General features: G+C 39.9%; 1 protein-coding gene across 1 annotated transcript in view; it reads right to left on the reverse strand.

The window, feature by feature from the left end:
- Positions 1–23,292, reverse strand: part of LOC119658240 (kinesin heavy chain) — a 53,427-nt gene extending 30,135 nt beyond the window's left edge. The window contains exon 1 of the mRNA XM_038065518.1: positions 22,174–23,292. Coding sequence (XP_037921446.1) covers positions 22,174–22,320 — 147 coding nt within the window. The 5' untranslated portion in view covers positions 22,321–23,292. The remainder of the gene's footprint in view (positions 1–22,173) is intronic.
- Between the last annotated feature and the right edge of the window lie 115 nt (positions 23,293–23,407).

The following is a 23,407-nucleotide window of genomic DNA, read 5'->3' on the forward strand; positions in this document are numbered from 1 at the left end:
GAGGAATGAAACAAACAAAAGGAACGTTAGGTTCCTATATCTGTTGCCGACATTTCCTTAAAAATTCAGCGTTGACCTAATAGTTATGCAGTTGTGAGTACATTTGGCTTTGTGCGTTTCTCGGTGTTTTACAACATTAAAAATGCAATTGAATTTTCAGTTAAGAAGAAGCTTAATTTATCTTAAGATGATTTCCATGGCTGATTCCGAACCGAATTCATTGAGAGTCATTACTGGAAAAACTGTGGGCTAATCTAGGCGATTGAATAGCGTGCTACGAATGAGCCGAGATCGAAAAAACATGTAGTTTTCAGTCGAAAGAGGCGATATTCACGATTTTCATCGGTTATAGCGGTGTTGCAGCTACGATGATGAAATCCACGCACGGTTGTTGGCAGCCAACAGAGCCTATTTCAGCTTAAAAAAACTGTTCCGCTTGAAACATCTCACCATAGGGTCAAAGCTCTTACTGTACAAGACAATGATTGCCAGTCCTCATGTATTCCTCGGAAACATGAGTTCTTAGCAAGAAAAATTACGAACTCTTGGCTGTGTTCGATAGAAGAATCCTTCGAAGAATTTTTAGTCCCCTACATGAGGATGGACGATTCCGTAGCCTACATAACGACGAAATCTATGAGGGATACCATGACCGTCAAGTTGTGGATAAAATCCGGCTCAATAGGTTACGGTGGACGGGTCACTTAATCCGTATTGATGAGGGTGGTCCAGTCCGGAAAGTCTATAAGGGCAATATCTACGGTAGGAAAAGAAAACGAGCGATGGCTTATGTCAGGACGCCAGACAGCTTTTTGGGATATCGAATTGGTGGACCTTGGCGCAAAACCGGGATGTCTGGAGTTCCTTATTAACGCAGGCCTAGATCGGATCCCAGTTGTTGCGCCGTCGATGATGATGATAGTGGTGTTAAGGATGATGTACTTGCGCCACAATGTGAGACAGTCAACATACAGTATTATTCAGGCATAATGTAATTTGTAAAAAACGAAAGGATTTGTGGGCAAGCAATTTGTAGGTTTTGCACCATGATAACAAACTGCCGCACAATGTGATCATTATCCAAAAGCGTAACTAACGCTATCCAAAATTTATTGAATTTTCCTGCTTTCGCTTCCTGAAATTTCTTTCTGTCCAATTGAGTCCCCACGTACTCGAGGACGGCGATCAGACCCGAGCTTGCAAGTGACTCATCTGAAGTAGTTCTTGCCACGAAGCCTCACCGGAGGTTATGTGGTACCATGGGAACCGGGATGGCACTCTGACAGCATATGCTCCAGGAGAATTTGTTCTCGGCCCGGTTATTTGCGGTTGGCCCCCTTGTGGGAGTTCATGATGGTTGTGGTTATGCCTACATCGCGGGCAGAGCTCCTTGGAGCTCAAGTGTGGAGTTGCGCTGTACAACCCAGGTGCCCCTCAGTTGCCGCAGAGGTGTTAGATAGAATGATCGCCTCATGCAACACGGTGTCAGATTGATTCTGAATAAACAGAATTTTTGTCGACCGACCCCCATGGAACCGGCAATATTATTATCAGTAGCAGTGACCTGCTCAGAACTAAGCAATTTAAATATCTCGGATCAATCCTGTCAGTCAATGGAAAACTGCGTTATGAAATTGTTTCACGCTTTAGGACAACCCGGATGAAGTAGCGTTCTTTGTGATCGACATATCAATGAACGTTTCATATATAAAATTTGTCACAGTGTCGTCTGCCCTGTCGCACTCTATGGTTCTGGCTGTTGGCCGACTATAAAAGACAATGAATGGCGTCTCGCGGTAATAAAGGCGAAGATTTTGTGTTCGACTAGTGGCATAACACCCGTTGATCATAACTGAAATGAGCATATCCGGAATCGATACCAGAATCAAGAATTTTGGGTGAGCAAAAAAGACAAAATTGCAGCATTTCAAATTATTTAACTCCTTTTTTACAATGTTATGAGTTAAAAATGAATATAAATCCATAATTTTGGTGTGGACTGTAATTATGCATGTATACAACAATCCTCATTTATTCGACCTCCTCCTTGTTCCGCGCACACAAATCATCTTTTTTTCGAAGATTTTCTGTAATAATTTTACGAAAGTTTCTTTTTCCATCCGTAAACGTTCAGCCAGCATTCCTCCGCTAAAGCAGCGCGCATTTTCAAATAATCGGCTAGTGCAGGGGTGACACGATCTCGGATCTTCATCAAATCTTTCTCAGCCATCTCGAAATATTTTATACCGATCTAAAACTTTTGTACGAGATAGAGATTTACTACTATAGTTTTTTTTTTTTTGATCATTTTGAATATGACCGAGGCCCCAGACTACCTTTAAAACAAAATTTGATGGCTGACCGTTGCTCGAGGTAGATATCCTTGACGATAAAAAAACCAAAAATTTTAGCCAAATCAGCCGAATAGATTGCTCACAATCATGTCAACCAATTTAAAAAATGTAGTTTCGAGAAAAGCGCCTTTAGTTGGTAATATGCACTCTCTCAGAGAGAGAATACAACTTTGAGACAGTTGACAATTTCTCCTATCTAGGGTCGAAAATCACAACCGATAACAACTACGATGATGAAATCCGCGCACGGTTGTTGTCAGCCAACAGAGCATATTTCAGCTTACAAAGACTGTTCCGCTCGAAACGTCTCACTATAGGGTCAAAGCTCTTACTGTACAAGACTATGATTGTCAGTCCTCATGTATTCCTCGGAAACTTGGGTTCTTAGCAAGAAAAATTGCTAACTCTTGGCCGCGTTCGAGAGAAGAATCCTCCGAAGAATTTTTCGCCCCCTACATGAGGATGGACGATTCCGTAGCCTACACAATGACGAAATCTATGAGCGATACCATGACCGTCCGGTTGTGGATCAAATCCGGCTCAATAGGTTACGGTGGGCGGGTCACTTAATCCGTATGGATGAGGATGTTCCCACCCGGAAAGTCTATAAGGGCAATATCTATGGTAGAAAAAGAAGACGAGGCAGACCCTGCCTAAGATAGAGCGATGGCGTGGATCAGGACGCCAGACAGCTTTTAGGGATATCGAATTGGTGGACCTCGGCGCAAAACCGGGATGTCTGGAGTTCCTTATTAAGGCAGGCCTAGACGGGATACCGGTTGTTGCGCCGTTGATGACGATGCACTCTCTCTCAAAATAAACCGCACACCCATTTTGTGTTACTTCTATAGGTATATATAATACTATAGAAAATCAATTTTTTGAAAAAAAAAGATACCAGACCCCCTTATAAAGTTTATCTAATGAACAAATTACTATGTATGTTTCGCATGAGATGTTTTATACTGCGTGATGCTACATCTTATATTTAATTACAAAAGCTATGTTAACAATTACATAGAAATACAGTTCTAGTGGATGATGATATATCATTAGGTAAAATTTAAAAAAATCAAAACTAAGGCTTCTGGTCAATTGTTTGCCATTTTTTTTTTAGAGATCTGTTGCCAATGGATTGGGATAAAAAAATCTAGGCTGCTTTTTCATCTTATTCTAATTCTTACTGATTCCCAACGACAACCCCATTCCCAAAGTTACTCATGTTGCAGCGCAGCAATGACCAACCAAAACGCCATGATCTACATTGATTCTAGCATTTGCTCCGAATGCCATGTGTAAATCTACATTCTGTTTTCTCTTTTATTTTAAGAAATTTTCCAATGTGATTTTTCGCGATAGCACGCGGTTTTTCTTTCGTGCAAGACAATGATTTGCATATGAAGCACATTGTCTCCATCGGGCGGTATCCAACAATGGGGGTAGTCGGGTTCGGCGACTACGTCATCGCGGCAATCTCTCATATCCGCTGCTTTTTCTCAAGCCGCACATTTTCCCATTCTTTCAGTATAGACGGGGGCATGCCGAATAGGCGATCATATGTGAACACGTTGCAAATATTTTCTCTGGGCCGGTAATCAAACAACACAGTTATGAATGCATGGAAATATATGTAAATTGAACGATAGCTCAGTTTTAATTTGTTAATTATTGCTGGAGGAATCATCACCGCTAACATGATCATCATTTGCGTTTTGCACTCTTCTTGGCTTACTCAGCAACGAGTTTTTTCTGTTGTTTTTGGCAGACCAGTCTTGGCCACATTTTTGCTCTAATAGAAGAGATTAGGTCATACACTCCAACGAAGTGATGAGTGATTTGGAATCCACGAAATTTCTTGCTGAGACTATTCCCCCATTTCTGCTGCAAGTATACGAGTAAGTGGAGGTTATTGTCGTGCTGTGTTTGCCTCGATGAACTGTTTTTAGTTATGAGTTCATAGCGTGGAGCAGTTCTAATCTTATCAGCTGACAACTAGTGCTTGAGCGATTGATAGTTTGGATTTTAGCTCTTGTTCCAATATTTACGAGGTTAGATATGAATATTTCCAACACAATCGAATAATCTATGCATATTTTTATTTCTTTCCAAATCGGGTTAACTGTGCCATTAGGCAAAATTTCTAGTTGTAAATGTGCTAAATTATTATTTTAAAAAAGCGTTGTTCCATAGAAAGTTCTGAAATTAGCATATGCTGCAGATTATAGTATTCTTCTAATAAGATCTCAAAAGAATTTTTTATAAATTATAGAAAAAATATACTTTTTTAAAGTAAATGTTTCGCTAAGCAGAACAAGCCCTGTGACCAGCCTAGCGAGAGGGATTTCCCCCGAGCCCACACTTTTATCAAGGGCCCGCGGTACAAATTTCAATGATGAAATGGATAATATAGGGTCCAGTATAATTTTTACCATATAATTTTCACCCCGGGGCGAAAGGAGAAAGGGGCATTTGAACGAGACTTCACTCAGATACTCTTCAGGGCTCAAAAAAAGAAGGCTAAGAGTGAGAAGAGACAACAACACGCCCTAATCAAGGTGGACATAAAGGACGGAGCACTAAAAGAAAAGATTTTCCTTTTTATCGGCAAAAAGTGAAAAAAGCGAAAATTCCCTTTCAAAAAAGGCTAAACACGGACACGAACACCACCCTCCACCTTGGAGGGACTAAAAAAACCCCAAATTGCAAAGAAAATTTTCAGAAGATGGACCTTGGAGGGACTAAAAAAAACCCCAAATTGCAAAGAAAATTTTCAGAAGATAAAACAATGAAGTTGGTCCCCGAAATACGTATTTGTATACATTTCCGGTCCATAGGTCATCTAAACTCGGCATATTCGAGGTTCCTCAAAGTTCTTTTCTAAATCTCTCAAAACAAAAACTCTATTTCTAATATAGTCTTTTACTCCCGTGAGCAGCGTAATATGAGAGGCGTGCACAGGTAAGTCAGTCAGTACAATAAATGTAAACAATACAGCTCCAACCGTGCTATAAAAACAATCGACGGAAAGAAAGGATACCATTTGCTTTTTTCACAAAATTTGTGAAATCCCTTCTGGAGTAACGTTGGCAGCAGAGTATGCTTAGGTATCCACTTTTGAAAAATAAAGTTTTGAGGTGTTGACTCTCATGATTAGAGTTGCTTTTTATGAACTGAAATGACAATTAGACGGAACATATCACCTCAGTTGCTAAGTGAATAGTAGTCACTGAGTGGTGGAATCTAATTTACCAGAACTGTAATGTCTGACGACGTGGTGGTTGAGTTGGTTGAGTGTCAGCCTCTCGACCTGCTTGCCCTGGATTGAAATTCCAGGCCGTCCTGGATGTATATATGTTCATCTTTGTGTTGTTCCGCTACTGTAGACTTATCACTTGTACGACATTAAGTGTGATGATAATAAAACTGAAAAGCAGTCTCATTTAAACTCAAGTAGAAAAAAATAACAATAGGAAAAAGATACTGTGTGGATGCCATATATTCCCCAAAGGAGCCTTTATCATTAAAAGGCAAGTGCTTAGCTCCCTAAGGAAGGATTCAGGGCCAAGAACATGAATTTCATACATTCTGAAGCGTTTTCTGAAATTCATGTCACTAATAATGTGGAATAATAACATTTTAGTAAAAGTGAAACGTTGTGAAAATATCCAGCAATGTGTCATCTGATGCACATCTTGATCAAGAAATTCCCGGAATTGTTCAGAAAATCTTGAATAAAAAGTTATTCCTAAAAATCAGAATTTTCATCTTTAAAGTAATTCTCATCGAATGCAATGCCATTTATGCAAGTTTAAAAGTAAGACCTACCCTACCCAAAATTAACTGATACGAAATTGACGTGTTTAGTATAAACAGGACGGTAAAAATTCTCGCTGCATGAATTTCAATATCCGAACCATTCAAAAGTTATGTTTCGATTAACAATACAATCCACATCATCAGTCTAGCGGGGCTGATAGATTTTATTTAACAATTTTGAGAAAGAAAGAAACAGCTCGCAAAAACGATTGAAGTATTATCTACAACGATTTTGACAAGCCTGCATGACCATCTTGGCAAGTCTAAGGTCTGCGGCAGATAGATACCAAAGCCACACACACCACATCATAAACAGAGGCGAGTTGTATAATATATTACCGCGAATTTTTGAACCTCTGTAGCGGGACCAGAGAAGAAAGCATAACTAATCGCATTAAGAGTTTAGAAAGAGCCCTGTCATGAATCTTCCAAAAGGGAGTCAATTATAATAACACAAGTTTTTTTTCGGTTTCCGCAGGTTCATCCACAGTCGAGCAAACTTCTTTAAAAGAGAAATGCTCTTTTCTTAAACATGCTCAAATGAGTAGACTTTTTGATTGACTTTTTGGTTATAGATGCCCAAAAAAGTACCATTTAAATCATTTCTCAACATAATAATCATAGTTATTTGCGGTATCACAGGCTCGAAATGTTAGGCCGAGAGATAAAGGATCGGGCCTGATCGAGACGAGAGTGTTCCAGTACAATATCTAGATATAACCTCCGAAGTTAAGGCAAGGGTCATTTCGGAGGAAAATACCCAAGCAAAAATGGAAAGCATCTTCTTCTTGTTCATCAGCCTTTGTCCCGTTCACAAGCAGGGTCGGCTCGGCGTGATCGATTTGGCTAGTTGGCTCTATCAAATGCTTGATCTGAATGCAATCTCGAGGCTTTTAAATCCCCATCCAACGGTCAACATTCGGAACCATAGAGGGCGACAGGACGGACAACAATGCATTAAATTTTAGATTTGAGACGTTCGTTGATACGTCGATCACAAAGAACACCAGTTGTAGAACGTCACTTCATCCAGGCCGCGCTAATGGGTGAAGCAATTTCATAACACAATTCTCCATTGGCTAATAGCGTTGACCCGAGGTATTTAAATCGCTCATTTTTGGGCAGATCACTGCTGTTGTTTCTTTGAGAGGATGTATTCCAGGAGAACTCTTGATTTCAGTTTAGTAGGATGTGGCCGGTTAATTTCGTTGATTATGCCCACATCGTGGGTAGAGTTTTTTGTCAGCTTGATGGACAAAGTTGCCAATCAGGGGTCGCACCTCTTAATTGGGACATGGATGTTAGATAGGTCATCGACTGGTATGAGTGCTGAGCCTGCAATCACATGCTTCCTCTGTTATAATTATTGTAGGATGAGTTAAAAGGCAGCAGTTGTCTAATAGGACGAATAGATTCCGCCCCTCACCACAGCCATTTGGAAGCAGATTGCGCCTGTTGACGACAATCGAGACCGGAACATTTTATGGCCAGTTTGCTGGATAGGTCGTTCCCCTTTACGTTTTTGTGTCCCCGAACCGACCCGAATCTTCCCAGGTCTTCCTTGCAATCACAGGCTTTGATGGCAACGGCCAAAATGACTATTTTTCGCTTAGGAGTCGGGGTACTCCTCATCCACTGATCCAGTTCCTCCACCTGGATGACGGCATACCCTGCAAAAACTGTACAATTCAGATATGCTGTGTGTGTTCGAGAAAACGCATACTTTAAATGCACGGGCTTTTTTTGATTCATTGTTGAAAAATACGATGTTATAACCTTGCCAGCTTTCTTAACTAGCAATTCTTTTCTTTTTTCGGTTTTCCAAAGTCCCAAGCGATGAATGTTTACCCTAAACAATTGTTTTTCTCACCTGAATAGACGAAAATCGTATGATTTTCTTTCCTATTTGGTCACTGGAGATGAAAAGAGTGTTCTTGACAAAAATGTTAAATGTCGAAGAGCAGTTTGCAGAACTAAAGACCACCATCGACATCAAGAGCAAAATTTTACCATTGTAAGGTCTTAAGGGATTATTCACTAGGGACTATTACCATGCAATTAAACCCTAACCACGGGTACGTGTTTCGCTAGAGCGTCTCGAGACAGCGTTCAAGGAAAATCGTTCATCCCTGGTGAATCGAGATAACATCACGTCTCACCATGAGAACTCTAGACCTCACATTGCTACACTCACTCAGAGAAAAATTACGAGATTAGGTTAGCAGTACTTAAGCAAGTAAAAAACTTGTTCGGCGCATTGGACAATTACTTGAAAGGAACGGAATTTTTAAATGAAAATTCTATAAAGACTGGACGTACAGGTTTTTTCTCATTCTGAATATCACAAAAAGAGGAGCAGTAACAGACCGTTAGCCACGCACAAAGGAAACGATGTATTATATTAAAAATGGAAATTCTTCTTCCTCCACCCACTTAAGGGGGTCATCCCGTGTGTCGGGTTGGAGAAATCGATTTTTTTTTTGCATGAATTGTATCTATATATAGTGGAGAATATGTGGGCAAAGGGATTTTCCGATATTCCGAGTCCTTCAGAAATTACAGGGTTGAACAGGTAAGGACTTTGCAGCCGCGACTAGAGTACTCGATGAGAAAGAGCATCGAATCTTTTTTTACCTGTTAGTTTTTACCTGAGCCTTATAAACTCGAACACAGGTATAAATATAAAAAGATGGAAAACCAATCAATTGTCTAAACTTATTTGCTGTTTGGAATAAAAAGGATAATCCAGTCTAGAGTGAGCACTGAAAGGCGTTCAAGTTATACTGTTATATTTTGTTGTAAGTATTGTGCTGTTTGTGTGTTCAGTGATTGTTTTAAATGGATCGTACGAAGGGAGATTGCTTTAACGTTCAATGTCATGCTCGCAGTAAAAAACGTGTATGGGAATCGATAGTTATCAGAGAAGAAAAAGGACTTCGCATCAACATCAGCAAAGAAACTTTTAGCAAGCATAAACATGGATGTTCCTATTGCGACAAGTTTTGTATATTGTATATTGGATTTTGCTGGAGTTTTCTTCGGTATTTCTGCAAATAATTAAATATACGTAGTAGTAAAAAAGGAATACGTAGGACATGTCGAGAAAAGAATGGGAACGCGGCTTAGAAATGCAAAGAAGAATCACAAAGGCATTGGTGGAAAAGGGGCTGGAAAACTTACTGATAAGGACCTCACTACATTTCCTCGGCTGGCTATTCGTCGACACGCAAATTCGATAGAAGGAATGAAACAAGAAATTTGGGAAAGTTTCTTCCATAAATATTCTACAGACGAAATCCTCAGCATCAAAATTGTCCAGCAGGCGAGGACAGTTGGTCCAAATGGCAAAGCGGAAGCTAAAGGGGAACTGGATAGTTTTCACCACGAGAAGGCACCTTTTACTGAAGAAGTTCAAACAGTCATCAAACCAATCTACGAAGATTTGTCACGAGATGATCTCTTGAACAGATGTTTAGGAGCACACACCCAGAATAACAATGAGTCGTTAAATGCATTGACCCGAACTTTCGGTCCTAAACACCTTCATTCTGGGGCCAAGGTCATAGAAATAGCCACTTTTCTGGCTGTAATTATTTTCAATGAAGGATTCAATGGCATTCTCAAAATACTAGTGACAATGGGATGTCAAGTTGGTCACATATGTCAGGTTTATGCAGACCGCCGTAATGAAGCGCGAATTTGGCGGTCCGAACGACGATCGACTGACCTCGCTAAAAGAGCCACAATTGACACAAGAGAGCAACAATCGGCCTTACAAGACTTTTTTGAAGAAACGGAGGGTGCTCTCTATGGACCACATATAGCAGATTAATGGTGAGTTAAAATTTTACTGTTGATAATCACATTTAAATTTTCAAATGCGTTTTTCTCGAAACTGCATCTTGAAAATCGGCTGCCACCATAGCTCAAAATCTATCCAACCAAATTCTTTGAAATTTTCACGGCTTTTTTAGTACATATTTCTACGGTCCGCAAACTAGGATAATTGCAATCGGACGGGTAGTTTTTTTTTATTCATAAAAAAGCCGTAAAAAAACACCAAAATCCAAAAAATTAAGTTTAAAAGCCCACCAAAAATTTACCTTTTAATATTTTCTAATTATCCTAGTTTGCGGACCGTGGAATATTGTCCACATTAAAATGCCGTTTAGTTTTTTTCCCTCAGATGAACACAGCGCCCTCCAGCGTGGCAGCAGAAAAACACCTTTTTTTGGAGATGGGTGCATAAATTAACACCTATTCCGAAAATTAGCTACGAAATCAAGCTGAAAAATTTATCACATATACTAGAGATATCAATAAACATATGGTGAAAAAATCACGTTTCTATCTTTATCCAGTCCTTCAAAATAATTTTTCAAAAAAAGGCAAAAAAAACGGCCTTAACACGGGATGACCCCCTTAATTCCAATTGAAAGAAAGCGACACTATTTGTCCTTACCGAATTGGTGGCGCCACTCTGGGAAGTCCCTCCACTCACGGTCTTGATTGAATGTCTGACTTCCAAATTTGATTGCGAGTAAGAAACCCAGCTATTCCAGAGGAGGGACGCTTTTGGATAGTTTTAATACAAACATTGTTGAATGGACCTTCTATGTATGTGCGATATACACCGTCTCTGTAAATTTGCATTTTAGATAGGTGTGGATAAAGTTAACAACAGATTACGGTGCCTTTTAGATAGCGGTGGATAGTGTTAGAAAGAGACAAGAGGAGATGAAAAGAATTTGATCATTCCCTTAAAAATTCTGAATTATGTCCTTGTTATTTTCATCTTCTAGAGCCCCGTAATTTCTGGAGAAAATGCAAAATAATGATACTTATCCTTGGGTGGATTTTTACGAAAGTTTAAGTTTAGTCAACATTTTTTAAGCAAGGATTCCCATGTAGTGATTTTTTTCACGCCATACTAGATATGTTGTATCTTTTTATATCAGGGAATTAATGGCTTCAATTGACTTTATCATAGGTCTCAAGGTTCTGACACTTTTTTTCAAGGTGATCAATCAAGCTTAAGTTTGTTAGAACCTAGTAAAGCCACTGAGCGAACCGAATTTGATTCATTGTGTTGCGCATTGGTGTGGTATGTGACCTCTATCGACTTTAGAATTATATTGGCTATTACATCTTTAGGTTGGTAAAGAGAAGAGTTACAAATTGACTTGCCAAGCATCTGGCTGAACAATGGTGAGATCACATATTGCTTTTGTTAAGTGTTATCTGAATAGTGTATTGTGTATTGTGTAATGTATTGCCTTTTAAGCTAACCAACTACCATATATTGATTGATAGCCTTACCTCTGTGCAGTCAACGTGAGAAAAAGATAAGAGCCGACCCTATATTTTATGCGCATCTAACTCGGTTTCTTCAGACCTCAGGGGAAGATACCTAGGAAATATTTTCTTCAATGAAGCATCGTCGCAGTCTCTGCATTCGGAGGATGTCCTTATATTCTTAAAAACTTGCAAGCACCATTAGCAAAAAACCTTTTGAATAGACGTTTCAGGGTACGCCATAAAGAGTCTAATTCTGATGGCCTAAGTGCTTATAGCCAGGCTTGGACCAGTTCCCTAATCTAACCTTTCAGCCCTGTTATTTCCCAAGATCAATTTTTATCAAATCGTCAATTCAAAATTTGCCACACTCTACTTGTTTATAACAACTACCCGTTCTTCCTTTACTTTCGAGGGTTTTTTGTAACTTTGATACCGCTAAGGCAAATTGACATTGAACTTTTAGGGTTTGTGAGGCACTCGTTAGTCTTTACTTTGGCATTTACCAGGGGTTGTATTTAGCTGTTTCTTGATTGCGCTTGCGACACTATCTGTTCTCACATATTGTTATTGATCTGGCGTCATAGGCAATATCTCTGTTATGTTATTTTTCAAGTTTAAACCTTTCCCTAACATACTTGTCTATTTTGAAAACTGCGCTGCACGATTGGGTTCAGTTCAGTGGTGTCGTTACGACAAATAAATGTTACTTGTGAATGCCTAACTTAATTCGATATTATTCATTGCAGTAAATTGTATTGTTCCGCTACGAATATTCTTGTACTGACCATATTGACATATTTTAGTTGCCGGTAGAGCCAATAGGGAGTATATATCGAGTGCTGTATGCAGGAGAGAGATTCCAGAGAAACATAGCTGTTGTCAGAGTGACATATAAAATAAAATTTGAAATCCGAAGCAGAGTTCACTAGGGTTGTATTCTGAAGCCGATATTATTTTATCTTGTTATTGCTGACGTTTTCTATACTGCCTTGTCCGGAGAACGTGGAGATTCCAATGGACCATGGCACCTTCCTGTTCTTAGATCGAGTTATGGACTTTAACCAAATGGCTTCAGATAAGGAGACAGAATCGAACTGAAGTTAAATACCAACAAAATCAAGGTTCTCAGTCTGACGGGTCATCTCACTCTTGTTATCTGCATTCAATGCAGAACATGAGAGATGTTCATCAATGCAAATCTTAGTAGTGTTGTTTCTGCTGTCGGTGGCACCATAAATGTGGTATAATTCCTATTAAACCGCCTTGGGTATAGTTTGATTATAAAATCAAAGATATCCGGTGATCAAGAAACATCAGAAACGTTTAACACAGAATGAGGAAACCCTCGATAAAAGACATGTCACACTGAATGAAAACAAATTTACAAGACCGAAATGGAATTGAATTTGAAGAGCCTCAGGAAAATTTTTGAAATTAAACACTAAAGTTCAACTTAATGCAAACTATTTAGAACACTAATTGCAATTAAACAAAAGAAACTGGAACAAAAACCCAACAAGTAATTATCCGGTCAAAACAATGAAATGTTGCAAATAGTATTCAAATAAAATACAAAATTAGGTCGTCCTCGTTAACGGTTCGGAGCCGAAACTGCTGGATAATCGATATTGCTCTTTCACTATACTCCATCGTGAAGGATTCCATAACATAACAACTAATGCCAGACGTACAACAAGGCTGTAAAGCACATACATTCAGCGTACCTACAGAGGTGGTATGCACTAAAAGCTTCCTACAATCAAATAAACAGTAATAATGCAAACGTGACCCAGCAAGCGCATGGTAAATAGTGTCCTGTATGAATTTAAATGGCTTCAATTAGTAAATGGAGAGCACACTTTGATGGACATTGGTGCAGGAAGCATTAGGCATTCACTATTTATATATATAGAGCTGTGCGTTGGTGGCCCCTGGTAAAATTATTTAGTTTAGTTTAATTTTAGGCAATCCGAAACTTGCAGATGCAAATCGCATACTCCCATATTAGGTAGAGTATTGCATAAAACCCTGACCCCAGGGAAAATTCCTATGATTTTGATACAGAAGCCAAAAATCATTCATAGGCTATGCAAAACAATTATATAATCTTTAGATGACGTTGAGTATAAACTTGAGATATCGCAGAAACCCCAAATACAAATGATTGAGTCAATGACGTGAGAAACGATAACTCCGATTAACTGGTTTCGGTACTCTACCTGAAAATTTGATGGAGGGTGACCTTAACATCTAAGATTGTATTCATATGATGTGTATACGGCAAGATCGACCGGATTTTAACTGCTGACTGTGTGAAAGTGTTACAAAAATAAAACTTTAGCTTGGGTGAGGAAAAAGCCAGTTTGCTATAACGGGTCTTGTAAGAATAATTAGCGATTTTTAAAAAAAATGTCCACCAAATAAATAGGGGAAAGTCATAGAGGAGAATAGGCGCCTTCCTGTTGACTAGATGATACACTGCAAACATACTTCCAAAATGGATTTCTAATGCAGGCACACGAAATATCACATGAAATAATTAGCATGTTTTATCGACTTTGTAGAAGGTATACGTTTTTTTCATCATCAATTATACTTTGAATTAAATATCTGTATAATATGGAAGTCTAACAATAACAGGGGTTGTTCCAAGAAGCAAAAAGAAAGGGATCTAAAACTAGAAAGTGTAACGAGTCTTCAATAAACGTTCCAGTAGTGTGAGCTACTTGAAAACTCCATGAAATTCAAGCGGCAAATGCATCACGCATCTATAAATCGGTCGGAATGTCTTTCATTAAGAAAACCATCCTCGATCGCTTGAAAATTGACGGCAACAAATCACCGAACGACATTCTGAAAGATGCAGTGATTTATAGAGCGATACAATTTTCCTGTTCAGTAAAACTTCCAACAGAATTCATTCAAAAAATTCAATGAAGCAAAAACTATACAAATCTTCCACAAAGTAAAAATTTCATCTCATTCTAAGGAGTGCCCCATTTGAATCCGTTCATCTGCGCTATCTAGGGGATTCTTGGAGGCAGGGGCTTGTGGTAGAACACACACGTTCGTGGAGTCATTGAACCGTAATTTGTTTGAAATGAAATCGACCGGAAAACTTCTTGCGAATCGATTTCTCACCTGCTGGAATGTTTTCGAATAAAGGTCACCTGTTACAGATATTAATTTATGTTTCTGAAAAATATAAATTTTTTCTCGAAAGGATAGTAAAGGTGATTCTGGGCGTGGTATTGCCTCTCAACATAGTGCCACCAGAGACTCGTGTTCAAAACACCGGGCGTACAACGAAGGCAGATTAGAAGTCATTAACATCGCTTTAGAACTAGACACTTTAAGTCAGGAAAGTTTCATTGTGGTAAGCAACAAATGAAATAGATGCTGTGTAGCGCTAAAAATTCATGCTGAATACCTTGTGTCAAACAAGTCAAAATACCGGAAGCTCGCGCTTCGGGTATAAAGGTTTTGTGTTCATCTTATATAAGAAATTTCAACGCACGATGAACATAAGGGGGGTGCCGGATAAATTTCTAAAAAGTGGAAATATACTATTATTAACTTTATTTGTGCAGATATCGGAACCGGATATATTTTGAGGCCTAGATTTCGTAGAGATGCACCACTGCGATTTTTTTCGGTTGGATGGGTTCTGAGAACCAGACCTGTTACACTTTTTGATGATCATATTTTGAGCCCTCATTCCCCTATGTTTCACCCAATATCAAATATTGAACCAGTTTCGAAAAGTACTACTGAGTCCTTTCATCTGATACCCCACATGGCTACCTTCTGTGAAAAAAATGTTGAACCCTCCTTTCACATGTATGGTAAGCCCCCCCCCCCTAAACTGAACACAAAATGGCGTCAATTGCTGCATGTTAAGGGAACGGCAGATCACATAATCCTACCAATTTTCGTGACAATCGGTCCTGCCGTTTCCGAATAAATCGGCTGTGACAGACAGACAGACATCGATTCTAATAAGGTTTTGTTTCACACAAAACCTTAAAAAGAACAGCAAATTGATCATTTACAAGATTGTAAAAATTCTTTTTGCGGCTAGTTGATTTTGATTTTGTCAGTTTATCTCAAATGTGTTTTGTGACCTTTACAGTAGATAAAAATATCGAACAAAGAATTTGTCTCAAATTTTGTATGACAAATGGAGTTTCGTACGTCAAATCACGGAAAATGTTTAAGTCTGATACTATAATACAAAGCGTTAAATGGAAGAAATGATCGTTTTCTAGCCCCTGAACGATCCCATAAAGTGCCAAACTGAGGTGACTTTGAACAGTAGTAACTGAAACCTTTCATTTCATATCTCATATGGCTATAGGACTATATGAAAACAATTTATACATCCCCTTTTGCAAATGTAGGAACCCTCCCCTACCTACAACAATGTTATTCGCTACATGCGTAGAGCTTCAAAGTTTCCACCGTCCCATGATTTTAGGATAAACTTAAGGATACAAGTCGGGAAACCGGAAACTGAACGCTTTAGGTATGAAAGCTTTTGTGTATTCCTTTTATAAAGACATTTGAGTGTTAATTTATCCCATTAGTAACTAGCACGTAATATATGCATATATTATGTGAAAATATACACTCTTCCGTCACATTGACATCCAAAGTCTTGAATTTGCAAAGCAGGGAAAACTTTGACCTGTTATAACTTTGTCAGTAAAAACTTGGTAGGATAATGCTCTATATTATAGTATATATTGCTGCAATTTTGTAGTTCTAGCAACTTAAGGGGAGTTTCGCAGTCAATTACTTAAAATTATAGTGAAATTATCATTATTAACTTTATTCGAACAGATATCGATATGGGGTATTTCGGAGCCTAGGCACCATATAAAGGAGAGCCTCTTAATTCTTTTCAGAGTTTTCAGTTGGGTAGTTTCTGAGAATGGGTCCACTCCCCACCTTTCCATTAAATATCAAAACTAAGGCCAGATTCGGAAAGTACTAACCAAGACTTTTTATTTGATACCCCATATGACTACATTTGGTGCAAAAAAAATGTACACCTCCCTTTTGCATGTATTCCCCTTAAATTCGAAGTAAATTGATATAATTCACTGTATGTATGAGCGTTCACAATTCCCACCTTTCCACCAAATTTGATGTCAATTGCTATAACCGTCTCCGAGGAAAATCCGTGTGACAGACAGACGGACAGACCAGCAAATCGATTTTAATAATGTTTTGTTTTACATAAAACGTTAAAAGTGATCATAATACCCCATTCGGCTGGGGATTAAACGATGATGAGTTTATATTTCAACCATATAATGATCCATGCTCTGATACGCTTTAAGGTCTAGATCTAATTCAATTGTTGATTTAGCCATTTGAAACCTCAATCTGAATCCATTAAACGGTTGTAGGATAAGTTAGATTGAATTACTCTTGATATATTTAGCATTTTGGTGGGGCTTAGTAGTCAGTGTTTAAAGTGATGAAATTAAAGAAGGCTCTTCCGTTTTTGGCTACAAATTAGTTATTCCCTTCTTTAGTGTTTTTTTCTTATTTTTGCTAATGGGATTTGAATTTATGGACTTATGTTTTAATTATACTTCCTGTCATTATTATTCTATTCTAATTTTAACTTAATTAGTAGTGAAAAATTGCTCCCTACGGCCTTGATCAAAAAGTTACTACCCTGTGGAGTAGTGAAAGTACTGACCAGCGTTGTTGAATTTGCAGCAATGACTTTGTGCAAACAACAAATCTCAGAAATAGTATCGGAGAGGTGTTGGGGTGAATTAAGAAAGTGAAATGATAGGTTCGATGAAAATTGCGAAGAAAAGAAATTCCATTTAAAGACCAACACGAGCAAAGCAAGGTAAATATCAGGAACTTAGAAGGTGCGTTAAAAACATCTGCAGAGGAGAAAACTTAAATCACATATGGACAGAGTATTAAACTCCGTAGAAAAAAATGTATGTAAATCGCATTAAGTCCCTGCAATCGCCAATGACTATAAAAACAGATATTATTAATAATGACAAGAAGAAAAAGCCATGGAGAGTACAATAGTTTCACTTACTAAATCCGGATTCAAAGTCAGTGCCCACCGACGAAAACACCTCAGATGATTCAGGCGATAAGTGAATACCGCCTGATATATAATCTGCATCGCTTATATAGAATAATTTGCAAAGACTGGGAGGAACTATTATGCTCAATGAACTACAGAGGTATATCGGAGGATTATCCAAACAAGGGTGAAAGTGTACGCTGACTACATTATCCAAAAATATCAAATGGATTTCGTAACCGGAAGTTCCACATTCTTGACAAGATATTTAGAGTTAAATAAATTTTTGGAAAAATGCTGGGAATGCAGAATCGATCTATTTCAACTATTCGGGGATTTCTGCAATCTACATAGCATCGGTCGTAAATCCATGTATAATCTGCTTCTTCAGTTAGAATATCAACCAAAACTAAGGCACTTAACGAAAGTGGCGATTGAAAACACTTAAAATGCAATTCCACCTGCAAACGTTAAGGTTATCCGGTTAAGACAAGTTGCTAGATCCGAAGTGTAGATGGGGTAGAGTGCCATGTCTAGGATGCTACCTTTGGTGTTAAACTTGTTAGCACTGATGAAGGGAACAAGTGGTTCTCGAAATATCGGTATTTGCAAGAACAAATATCTACACTAGCGAAAAAGAGACAAGTTTTTTATTATTTCAGACCTTAGATTGTTTGCCTCTGTTTCGTCTCGGATGGACTGTGCTCTCTTACAGTCCAACCTTGATAATTTCGTCCATTGGTGTTCGGTCAACAAGCTAACACTGAATGTCAACAAATGCCACTGGATGTGCTATTCACTTAAATCCTCCCCAACATCCTTTTAATATTCTCTCAGTGGACAACCCCTTTCACTACTGACCTCCTTCAAAGACTTGGGTGTAATATTCGACGACAAACTTCGTTGACGTCATCAATAGAGCTTCCAAAATGTCTGGTTTTATTCTACGTTCCTCCTCCGACTTTATCTCAATTCAGCCCTCCTTAACAATCTTCTATTCCCTTGTCAGAAAAATGTTTGAATATTGCTGTGTAGTCTGGTACTCTTCCACCATCGTGACTGCCGCGCTCTTGAAGTTGTACAACTCAAATTCCCCCCGACTCTGGTTTAAAAAAGAACCTTCCACGGGTTGATTATCCGCCAGGACTCCCTCAATCTCCCCTCCCTACAGCAACGCCGTATCTTCCTTGATATGTGTACTCTTTTCAAACTTTGCAATTATTTGATGAACTGCTCTGCCAACTCGGATATTAGTTTCCGTATTGCCCCGTCAAATAACACACGTAGTGCGGACATTTTTGATGTACCCTTCGCGGAGCTCGAGATTTACTTCCACTTTCCGATCCCGAGGCTATGCCGGTCCTACAACGCTCCACAGCTTGTGTCCTTGGGCTCCTATTTCCTTCTCTAGTTTTAAGCGTAAAATAAGCTATTCACTTGCTCCTCCCTCTGAGAACAATATGTAATAAGGAATTGGTTTTCTGTGTATTGTCCTCATTAAATAAATAAATAAATTACACACTAACTTGTGCCATCTATGCCATCGCGGATGCAAGCTGTGCTGGAAGCCGAAGGAGGCCCAACGAAGTATTGACATTCAACCAATAGACAAATATCGCAGAATAACAATAGTCGTACGATTACTTTTGCCACTTAGATTTTTTTTTCAAAAATTAAAGAAATGTAAAGGAATGTAAAGTTTATTTGAGTTCCCTATTTGTTATGCTTCTCCTTTTGTGCTGCTTATTCTGAGTTAATTCAAATAAATGCAGTTTACAACGTTTTGAAATATGGTACGATGAATTATATTCCTTAGTGCATATTGAATCCTTGCTAAGAAGAGATCGAACCATGTAGTTGTCTATTGGTTGCAAAATTATAGTTCATAAAAACAAATTCAAGGGAAGGCGGGCTTCGCTCTTCGATAGGAAAGAGCCATTTTCCTTTGCTACAACTCAAAAACCTAAGACCAAATTTGCATTAGGGACTTCAAAAAGCTCTAAAATGACGAATCGGAATGTTTCTTATTGTGCAGACACAAAGTAGGGGTCATAATTTTGAAGCGCTTTAGCAAATATTCGCTGGATATTTTTTATTTTTTCTAGTTCTAGTTTTCTAGGTTTACTCCCAAACTATTGGGGAAACTGGTTGGCGTATTGCCACAGCTAGAAGCAGAACCGTCAATAATGTGAAATAATATTGGGTTGGGGAAAAAGAAATGTCGTATCTTGTCATAAGATGGCGACACTTAAACATATCTTGTGTTGTACTTATCGCATCGGGTCATTCTAAACGGCGATTTGAAGACGACAATCTGTGCTACAAGTGTCTCCTTGACAGTGTTGTGATCGTACCTTTCAGTCTCAAGTTATAGGGCGTCAAAAAAGGAGTCCACCAATCAAGAAATTCGTCATATTTTACGTTTTTACTACCTGAGAGGTAAAAATGCAACGAAGGCGGCCGAAAAAAATTGTGAAGTTTATGGGCCCGATACTGTAACGATTCGCGCAACACAGCGTTGGTTCGATCGGCGGATTGGTAGGCCAATTGTCGTAGAAACCGATAAAATCGTCGAAATCAGCCAAGTAGATCGACATGTGAGCATTCGCTCGATTGGCCAGGAACTGAATATAGACCATAAAACCGTTTGAAACCATTTGCAAAAGATTGGATTCCAAAAAAGCTGGATGTTTAGGTGTCACACTAGTTGACGTAAAAAAATCTCTTGGACCGAATCAACGCCTGCGATGCACTGCTGAAACGGAACGAATTCGAAACATTTTTGAAGCGGATGGTAACTGGTGATGAAAAGTGGATCACGTACGAAAATCTCAAGCGAAAAAGATCGTGGTCGAAGCGTGGCGAGCCGGCCCAAACCATCGCCAAGCCTGGATTTGCGGCCAGGAAGCTTTTGCTATGTGTTTGGTGGGATTGGAAGGGAATCATCCATTATGAGCTACTCAACTATGGCCAGACCCTCAATTCGGTCCTCTACTGTGAGCAACTCGACCGTTTGAAGCAGGCGATTGACCGGAAGCGGCCAGAATCGGTCACCAGGAAAACGCTCGGCCGCGCACATCTTTGATGGCCCGCCAGAAGCTACGGGAGCTCGGATGGGATGTCCTATCACACCCACCGTATAGTCCGGACCTGGTACCAAGTGATTACCATCTCTTCCGCTCCATGCAAAACGCTCTTGGTGCTACTAAGTTGGTCTCAAACGAGGCTTGCGAAAACTGGCTGTCTGAGTTTTTTGCAAATAGAAATGGGGGGAGTTAATGAAGTTGCCTTCTAAATAGCAACAAATTTGCAACCAAAGCGGCGCGGGCATATTTGACTTAAATCGGATAATTCTAAGTATGTAAGCGTCAAATTTCGATCACAAATACGACATTTCTTTATCTCCAACCCGATAAATGGAGCAATGGAATTGTGATCCTTTGCCGACAATTGATTTTATTCAAGGTTCCTTGTTCAATCTGAGGATATCCAAAAGAAGTTCGGAGATGAGTGGAGTAAGTTAAGCTCTCCAAAACAAACTTTCCGAGGAGAATTCTTTCACAGCGCAATATTTTGATTGCTTAATGTGGTCCAAAAACCATCACAGAACTGATCTGTTTGGTGGTCGTAAACTGTGAAAATCCAACTTACGATCAGAGTTGCATCTTAGCGCTTTGAATTGGAAGAATATGCAAACTGAATGAAGTCACGAAAAAATTCCAGTAGTTGTTATTCTTCCCCAATTAATGGCCGATACCATCGACATCCTGTAGTAGACAAGGGAGCCAAATCAGAGAAAATAAAGCAAACTAAGTTTCTAAACGCAAATTGACTGCCGGCGGCCGCTAACCCTGTTGACCATTTGTTTTCATTTTTCCTATTGTGGTTCGTATTCCTCAGCTGTTTTTCCTATATTTGAACTCCAGCTGGATTAATCGATGTTATCGGATATGACTGTTCGCTTCCGTTTGACTTATTTACCTCTCCCACACATCCAAGTTTCTTCGAACGCGAATGCATCCCCATCATGACACCAACTCACACTCATCTCATGCATATTTCTAGAAACTCCACGGAATTGGCAACACTCGATGGGGGCCTCGTCAGACACGGCAGTAAGCACAGCAGATTTCATGACTCATTTTTTCACACGCACACAATTCGGTCAGCGAGCTTCATGCCGCAAAAGTGCTGTAACTAGTCAAAACGTGAAAAGCGAGAGACCATAAAAGAAGAATACTCGGACAATGGTCTGGCTAGGCAGCCTTCCGAAATGGGGTGAACCCTCCGCGCCGTTGATTAGGCGAGGTTCCACCTAGCAAGCGAGCGTAGTACGTAGCAATCTTGAGCGCCCGATGCCCTCCACTCAAGCTGTTCGATTGAGAAAACGTGGAGGAGCTGACATTTTCGTTCCAAGCAGCAGCCAGGCACCTGATATTCCGTCGTAGCGCCAACATCAGAGACAAATCAATAAATCGAGGGGAGCACGGCAGTCAGGCTGCCTGCTTGCATGTCAGTCGTGTTGCTTTGTTACTATTTCCACCGAACGCCTGCTACCAACTAGTGCGGGTGGCGAATTGCAAAATATAGAATATCAATTGGAGCCCACACCTGGTGGCACTCGCCCTGGGTACTTACTCCTATCGATATACAGTTCTCCTCGTTGCTGTTGGGAAATTTCACAATGAACTTCGATCCGGCTCGCTCCTCGCTGTCGTTCAGGGGCCGAAATCGACAGACGACTTTGATGCTATCCTCCGCGGGGATCTCACGTTCCGCCGACATTTCTGCAGAGCGATGGGAGCACTTGCAACCGAACTGAAAACTCACTGAACCGATCCGGGGAAAAGTCGAGAAAACTTAGCGTTTCTGGCGTGCACTACACTCGACCTGCCCTCGCCTTTTTCCTTCTGCTTTATTGTTGTTTTCACTCGCCTCCCAGGACGCACGGAACACGGACAGGGCACACGAACACTGACGAGAAAGAGAACTTTCTTCCCTGCGCGAAAGTTTCGCGAACTACTGCCCCCTCGCATAGACTGACTTGGCTGAGTGCAAGCCCCACAAATGCCCCGCGAGCACGAAGACGACTTCGAAGGCGATGGATGACGGACGGCCCCACACACTGAATGCTAGCTGGTCGGCGAACACGAAACTTTTTACACGTTCATTGAATGCCTGCTTGCTGGCGACTTTTCGCTTCCTCGCTGCTTCCTTTTCCTTTTCTCCACAGGCCTCTCGCGGAAATTATGTAAACGCGACGTCTGCGACGGCACGGTCGCGGCACACCAGGATGACGGTATGTTGAAAATACAGGAAAAATAAAACACCACGAAAATTGGAGTCCGCGTACAAAAACGAGACCGTGCCCCACCAGCGCTACCACTACAAGAAAATCTATTGGCGATGATGATGTCGGCGATGATCAAAACACTCGCAAGATGTGCGCGCGCGGGGAACCCAACAAAATGAATGAAAAAAACTACGGGAAACGAACAAAATAGGCCCCACCGTACGCGACAGAGAATAATGTGGGGAAAGGATTTTCTTTCCTCAATTTACGCGACAAATGTCACTTAACAACACTTTAAAACTTAAATATTCGTACGGCGAGACAAGCGATGTAACAAACTGTCACTTTCTTTTTTACTTAATTTGCGGCTTGGCAATTATTGCGGGTAGTCATAGCTCCTAGCAGCGATGCAACCTCACTCGAAGCCCGATCACAAGTGCAGCCATTTTGTATCTTTTTTGATTCAATTGAAAAAGGATAGTTGCGAGGGGAGATACACAAATGTCATCGTCGCGAAAAGTTTTCTACAAAGCCGTCGATCTTCAGGTGTGATTGTAAGGAACTTAACTCCGAAGGTAA

Source organism: Hermetia illucens, chromosome 5, assembly GCF_905115235.1.
Source record: "Hermetia illucens chromosome 5, iHerIll2.2.curated.20191125, whole genome shotgun sequence".
NCBI lineage: Eukaryota > Metazoa > Arthropoda > Insecta > Diptera > Stratiomyidae > Hermetia > Hermetia illucens.